Source organism: Oncorhynchus clarkii, chromosome 17, assembly GCF_045791955.1.
Source record: "Oncorhynchus clarkii lewisi isolate Uvic-CL-2024 chromosome 17, UVic_Ocla_1.0, whole genome shotgun sequence".
In the NCBI taxonomy this organism is placed as follows: Eukaryota; Metazoa; Chordata; class Actinopteri; order Salmoniformes; family Salmonidae; genus Oncorhynchus; species Oncorhynchus clarkii.
This window is the reverse complement of record NC_092163.1, coordinates 83592262-83600232: the sequence shown is the minus strand read 5'-3', so window position 1 is coordinate 83600232 and position 7971 is coordinate 83592262. Positions and strand designations below refer to the sequence as shown.

The 7971-nt window shown below is 46.3% G+C and overlaps 1 protein-coding gene across 1 annotated transcript in view; it reads right to left on the bottom strand.

Annotated features, from left to right (window-relative positions):
- Positions 1-7740, bottom strand: part of LOC139369958 (mimecan-like) — a 14425-nt gene extending 6685 nt beyond the window's left edge. Inside the window, exon 1 of the mRNA XM_071109242.1 lies at positions 7339-7740. Within this exon, the coding sequence (XP_070965343.1) occupies positions 7339-7494 (156 nt within the window). The 5' untranslated portion in view covers positions 7495-7740. The remainder of the gene's footprint in view (positions 1-7338) is intronic.
- Between the last annotated feature and the right edge of the window lie 231 nt (positions 7741-7971).

Here is a 7971-nt window from a genome sequence, read left to right as displayed (position 1 = left end):
ACCTGCTACCTCTCTCTGGGTGGGAACAGACCTGCTAACTCTCTCTGGGTGGGAACAGACCTGCTACCTCTCTCTGGATGGGAACAGACCTGCTACCTCTCTCTGGGTGGGAACAGACCTGCTAACTCTCTCTGGATGGGAACAGACCTGCTACCTCTCTCTGGGTGGGAACAGACCTGCTACCTCTCTCTGGGTGGGAACAGACCTGCTAACTCTCTCTGGGTGGGAACAGACCTGTTACCCCTCTCTAGATGGGAACAGACCTGCTACCTCTCTCTGGATTGGAACAGACCTGTTACCTCTCTCTGGATGGGAACAGACCTGCTACCTCTCTTTAGATGGGAACAGACCTGCTACCTCTCTCTAGATGGGAATAGACCTGCTACCTCTCTCTGGATGGGAACAGACCTGCTAACTCTCTCTGGGTGGGAACAGACCTGCTACCTCTCTTTAGATGGGAACAGACCTGCTACCTCTCTCTGGATTGGAACAGACCTGTTACCTCTCTCTGGATGGGAACAGACCTGCTACCTCTCTTTAGATGGGAACAGACCTGCTACCTCTCTCTGGATTGGAACAGACCTGTTACCTCTCTCTGGATGGGAACAGACCTGCTACCTCTCTCTGGATGGGAACAGACCTGCTACCTCTCTCTAGATGGGAATAGACCAACACACTTATGAAAACTACATACCTGTAACATAACCCTCAGCTTAAATGGTCAGATACAGTATGTGAGAGGGATGGAGAGAGACTCAAGGAGAGGTAGGGAGAAAGGGGGGGGGGGGGGGGGGGGGGGGGGCGGTTGAGGGGGGTGTGTGTTTGTGGCTGGTGGTGTTGTGGTCTGGATGTAGGTTCTCCCGGTGTGGGTCCTCTATGTGTAGGTCCGTGGGGGGGGGGGCTATACAGAGTCAATGTGGAGGCTATATACAGGGGGTACCGGTACAGAGTCAATGTGGAGGCTATATACAGGGGTTCTGGTACAGAGTCAATGTGGAGGCTATATACAGGGTGTTACGGTACAGAGTCAATGTGGAGGCTATATACAGGGGGTACCGGTACAGAGTCAATGTGGAGGCTATATACATGGCTTCTGGTACAGAGTCAATGTGGAGGCTATATACAGGGTGTTACGGTACAGAGTCAATGTGGAGGCTATATACAGGGTATTACGGTGCAGAGTCAATGTGGAGGCTATATACAGGGGGTTCTGGTACAGAGTCAATGTGGAGGCTATATACAGGGTGTTACGGTACAGAGTCAATGTGGAGGCTATATACAGGGGGTACCGGTACAGAGTCAATGTGGAGGCTATATACAGGGGGTTCTGGTACAGAGTCAATGTGGAGGCTATATACAGGGTGTACCGGTACAGAGTCAATGTGGAGGCTATATATAGGGTGTACCGGTACAGAGTCAATGTGGAGGCTATATACAGGGTGTACCGGTACAGAGTCAATGTGGAGGCTATATACAGGGTGTTACGGTACAGAGTCAATGTGGAGGCTATATACAGGGTGTACCGGTACAGAGTCAATGTGGAGGCTATATACAGGGGGTACCAGTACAGAGTCAATGTAGAGGCTATATATAGGGTGTTATGGTACAGAGTCAATGTAGAGGCTATATATAGGGTGTTACGGTACAGAGTCATGGTAGAGGCAACCTTCTCCACTACAGCCTTGTCGATGAGAATGGGGGTTTGTCGATGAGAATGGGGGCTTGTCGATGAGAATGGGGGCTTGTCGATGAGAATGGGGGCTTGTCGATGAGAATGGGGGCTTGTCGATGAGAATGGGGGCTTGTAGATGAGAATGGGGACTTGTCGATGAGAATGGGGCTTGTTGATGAGAATGGGGGCTTGCTCGGTCCTCCTCTTTCTGAAGTCCACAATCCCAGATATCCTAATCCCTCTTTATTTCGGACATCTTTCAACCGGGATTTCTGTAAAACCTGGGAATTTTCGGGATGTTACTGTAATTTTGACATACGGGATACCTGTGCATGCAAGCTCTCAGTTCATATGGTCAGTTGGTCATATGGTGGGAGAAACTGCAACTGTAACACCAAGTACTTTATATTGGCTTCCCTGAAGATCTGAATGTTTCTGTCATAGTGTGTTGTTGTATTTTGGAGAGCACAGATGTACTGTGATCTTCCAGCTTCTCTAGCCATCTGGCAGAAACATCAACTTTGAGGTTTTGTTAGCATTGTTTGACTTTGGTGTCTTTCAGGAGTATACACTCTTCACTTCTTTTAGTAAAACTATCTAAAAGCTGTTTAGATTCTTATTCCAGAAGTCTCTATTATTCCATTGCTGGGCATTTCAGTTGCAGCATAACAGCAGTCCAGAATCTCTTACCCATACAGTGGCTTGCAAAAGTATTCACCCCCCTTGGCATTTTTCCTATTTTAATGCCTTACAACCTGGAATTAAAATTGAGGGGGCTTTGTATAATTTGATTTACACAACATGCCTGGCACTTTGATGATGCAAAATATTTTTTCTTGTGAAACAAACAAGAAATAAGATAAAAACAACAGAAAACTTGAGCGTGCATAACTATTCACCCCCCCCCCCCCCCCCCCCCAAAGTCAATACTTTTTTTTTTTGAAGAAAATTACAGCTGCAAGTCTCTTGGGGTATGTCTCCATCAGCTTGGCACATCTAGCCACTGGGATTTTTTCCCATTCTTCAAGGCAAAACTGCTCCAGCTCCTTCAAGTTGGATGGGTTCCGCTGGTGTACAGCAATCTTTAAGTCATACCACAGATTCTCAATTGGATTGAGGTCTGGGCTTTGACTAGGCCATTCCAAGACATTTAAATGTTTTCCCTTAAACCACTTAAGTGTTGCTTTAGCAGTATGCTTAGGGTTATTGTCCTGCTGGAAGGTGAGCCTCCATTCCAAGTAAAATCTCTGGAAGACTGAAACAGGTTTCCCTCAAGGATTTCTGTTTATTTAGCACCATCCATCATTCCTTCAGTTTGGACCAGTTTCCCAGTCCCTGCCGATGAAAAACATCCCCACAGCATGATGCAGCTTCTACCATGCTTCACTGTGGGGATGGTGTTCTCAGGGTGATGAGAGGTGTTGGGTTTGTGTCATCCTTGATGACCAAAAAGCAACATTTTTGTCATTCGACCAAAGTACCTTCTTCCATATGTTTGTGGAGTCTCCCACATGCCTGAACACCAAACGTGTTTGCTTATTTTTTTCTTTAAGCAATGGCTTTTTTCTGGCCACTCTTCCGTAAAGCCCAGCTCTGTGGCATGTTCGGCTTAAAGTGGTCCTATAGACAGATACTCCAATCTCCGCTGTGGAGCTTTGCAGCTCCTTCAGGGTTATCTTTGGTCTCTTTGTTGCCTCTCTGATTAATGTCCTCCTTGCCTGGTCCGTGAGTTTTGGTGGGCGGCTCTCTCTTGGCAGGTTTGTTGTGGTGCCATATTCTTTACATTTTTTAATAATGGATTTAATGGTGCTCTGTGTGATGTTCAAAGTTTCTGATATTTTTTTATAACCCAACCCTGATCTGTACTTCCCCACAACTTTGTCCCTGACCTGTTTGGAGAGCTCCTTGGTCTTCATGGGGCCGCTTGCTTGGTGGTGCCCCTTGCTTGGTGGTGTTGCCGACTCTGGGGCCTTTCAGAACAGGTGGAAAAATACTGAGATCATGTGACAGATCACGTGACACTTAGATTGTACACAGGTGGACTTTATTTAACTAATTATGTGTCTTCTGAAGGTAATTGGTTGCACCAGATCTTATTCAGGGGCTTCATAGCAAAGGGTGTGATTATATATGCACGCACCATTTTTCCGTTTTTCATTTTAAATTCGTATGTTATTTTTTTCATTTAACTTCAACAATTTGGACTATTTTGTGTATGTCCATTACATGAATTCCAAATAAAATTCCATTTGAATTACAGGTTGTAAAGCAACAAAATACGAAAAATGCCAAGGGAGATTAATACTTTTGCAAGGCACTGTAGCTGTTAACCCTGAACTATTTAGCCACTGGAAGCCTAACCCAGCAGAGCACAGGAGTCATGACTTGGTGTTCACTTGCCTGTTCTGGTAAAATAACTACTCCCCCTGTTCTCCAGTACCTGAGCCATGACCTCCTGGCATCTGGACCAGGGGAGCTGTTTGGATGGGAGTTTTCCAGACAGGAACCTGAGCCCATGACCTCCTGGCATCTGGACCACGGGTGCTGTTTGGAGATCTCCAGACAGAAACCTCAGTTATGTGCCATTTTAATGTTACCTAAACATTGTAGGAATGTTAACTGTGTTCTGGGTGAGCCCTGATCTTTGGCCCCTTCTTTGGCTTCAGAACCAGGGATGAGCCTTGGAATTTAAGCCTACCTAACGTCCATGGAACATTCAAGCCCTGAGCTTTTTTGGCCCCTTGGCAGAAGGAGAGGGGCCCCTTGGCAGGAGGAGGAGGGCCCCTTGGCAGAAGGAGAGGGGCCCCTTGGCAGGAGGAGGATGGCCCCTTGGGGTGAGGAGGAGGAGGGCCCCTTGGCGGGAGGAGGAGGAGGGCCCCTGGGCAGGAGGAGGGCCCCTTGGCGGGCGGAGGAGGAGGGCCCCTTGGCGGGAAGAGGAGGAGGGCCCCTTGGCGGGAGGAGGAGGAGGGCCCCTTGGCGGGAAGAGGAGGTGGGCCCCTTGGCAGGAGGAGGAAGAAGGCCCCTTGGCAGGAGGAGGAAGAGGGCTCCTTGGCAGGAGGAGGAGGGCCCCATGGCAACTGTTTGGATGGGAGTTCTCCAGACTGGAATCTCAGTTCTGCTCCATGGGGACTCCATTAGAACGTTGCCTAACATTGTAGAAATATTCACTGTTTTCTTGGCTGCCAGACCAGGGCTGCTGTGAGTTCCTAGACTGCTTCTGCTCCATTGGGACTCCATTGGTTACCTACAGTACCTTACTCCAACATAACCTAACATTATAGGAACGTTAACTGTTTGCTGGGTGAGAATTGAGCGCTGGCCTCTTAGCAAGGGGAAAAGCAGGGCCCCTTGGCTTCAGATACAGGACTGCTGTTTGGATAGGGGTTCACTGCTTCATACCTCAACTCAGTTGGAGACTCCCGCAGCAACCAAACTACATTTGGACTCCATTGGAATGTTACCCAAAGTTATAGGAATGTTAACTGTTTGCTGAGTGAGCCCTGAATCCTGGCCCCTTGGCAGCTAAACCAGGCATGTTGTTTGGAAAGGAGCTCAGCAGACTGGAACCAGCCTGATTGTCATGAGCCCTTGAGGCAGGACTCAGCGCTTTCCGCTAGATGGGTCAGCTGCTAAGTAAAATTGGCTATATTGTAAAAATTCATGAAAACTAAAATGTGCTTTTTGGTCTTAATTTAAAGGAACAATTCACCCATTTTGAGTATAGTTTTTGTGCATTTCTGAATTATGTTATATCGATTCCCGGGGTCATTTCATGTTTATCTGAGATATTCTCCGTTCAAGCAGGCAGAAATACAGCCAGTATAATGAGTTTGCATCATATGGGTGAATCTTTGCTTTAAGGTTAGGGTTAGGCATTAGGGCTCGCAGTGTTATGGTTAGGTTTAAAATAAGATTGTATGACTTCACGAGTCAAATCAATAAATGCCAAACTGCGTTCGGTTCAGCAGGAGCTTTGGAATGTTACCTAATATTCAAGGACATTCAAGGAGCCTGAACTGTTTGCTGGGTGACCTCTGACCTCTGGCCCCTTAGCAGAAGGAGTTGGGCCCCTTGGGAGCTGAAGCAGGGCTTATCCAACCTGGAACATCCGTTCTACTAGAGCAGTGGAACCTCCATTCTACTAGGGCAGTGGAACCTCCATTCTACTAGGGCAGTGGAACCTCCATTATACTAGGGCAGTGGAACCTCAATTCTACTAGGGCAGTGGAACCTCCATTCTACTAGTGCAGAGGAACCTCCATTCTACTAGTGCAGAGGAACCTCCGTTCTACTAGGGCAGTGGAACCTCCGTTCTACTAGGGCAGTGGAACCTCCGTTCTACTAGGGCAGTGGAACCTCCGTTCTACTAGGGCAGTGGAACCTCCGTTCTCCTAGGGCAGTGGAACCTCTGTTCTACTAGGGCAGTGGAACCTCCATTCTACTATGTCAGTGGAACCTCCATTCTACTAAGGCAGTGGAACCTCCATTCTACTAGGGCAGTGGAACATCCATTCTACTAGGGCAGTGGAACCTCCATTCTACTAGGGCAGTGGAACCTCCATTCTACTAGGGCAGTGGAACCTCCATTCTACTAGGGCATTAAGAACCTCCATTCTACTAGGGCAGTGGAACCTCCATTCTACTAGGGCAGTGGAACCTCCATTCTACTAGGGCAGTGGAAACTCCATTCTACTAGGGCAGTGGAACCTCCATTCTACTAGGGCAGTGGAAACTCCATTCTACTAGGGCAGTGGAAACTCCATTCTACTAGGGCAGTGGAACCTCCATTCAACTAGTGCAGTGGAACCTCCATTCTACTAGGGCAGTGGAACCTCCATTCTACTAAGGCAGTGGAACCTCCATTCTACTAGGGCAGTGGAACCTCCATTCTACTAGGGCAGTGGAACCTCCATTCTACTAGGGCAGTGGAACCTCCATTCTACTAGGGCAGTGGAACCTCCATTCTACTAGGGCAGTGGAACCCTACTGTGCTGACTAATCACAATCACTATGAGTCTGGACTGAGTCTGGAGCTCTGGACAGACAGCCCAGCCAACCGCTTTCAAATCAGTCCCTGATGGCACAGATTTCACCCGGCAGGAATTAGACTAGGGGATAGAGAAATTAGACTCGGACTGTCATCCAAATCGGACTGTTACAGTGAAGTGGGACTGAGGCCAATGGCTATGGTTTGAGTTGCTACTGACATAATAATATAGACCAGTTGTTATTGCTGAGGCATTGTTAAATAATGCATGAATAAGACAATGTTTGCATACAACAACAAAAAATAGAATGTTCAAAGGAAAGTAGATTATTTGTTTTCAAAGTATAAAACAAACAACTGGTTATGTAATTATTTGCCTCTAATTACATAGTATATATATATATATATATATACACAGTACCAGTCATTCCAGGGTTTTTATTTATTTTGACTATTTCCTACATTGTAGAATAATAGTGAAGACATCAAAACTATGAAATAATACATATAGAATCATGTAGTAACCAAAAAAAAGTGTTTAATTAAACAAATCAAAATATGTTTTATGTTGAAGATTCTTCAAAGTAGCCACCCTTTGCCTTAATGACAGCTTTGCACACTCTTGGCATTATTTTCAATACTGGAAAAGAAGACTGATATAAAAAAAAACACATCTTACCTTAGACCTCCTTGCTTCCAGATAAACTTCTCTATCGAACAATACATCCTGTTGTTTCAGTCGGAGCGTTGAGTCCTGGTTAAAGTGTTTCCCAGTCAAGGAGAGCACCCACGGTGACAGTATAACGGAGAAGAGTAACATTCTCACAGTTCCCATCGTGTCTGTGCTGTGGTGTGTTACCTAGCTGGAAGCTGTGGTAAAGTGTGAGGAGGCAGTGCAAGCTATGGGCTAGTAGTAGTAGTAGTAGTAAGTTATTTTCTCAGTGGCAGGCTGTGTGTAAAATGTGATTGGTCAAATCAGTATTTAAAGCCTGCACAAGGAGATTCTTGAAGCACAGGAGAGTTTATGGAACAGACTTTGCAAGTTTAGACAGGGGGAAACACCTCCTCTCCACTCAGCTGCTGCTGCAGTCACTATGTCACTATGGTTATTGTGAGTAACCTAGTTTCTGTTCCTTTAACTCCGCCTTCTAGTGAGTTTATACAAACTGTCATCTCCTACCATTCTGATGGATTGGAGACTGTCAGAAAACATGGTTGTAACGTTAATCATTAAATCAAATCAAAATCAAATCAAATTTATTTATATAGCCCTTCGTACATCAGCTGATATCTCAAAGTGCTGTACAGAAAC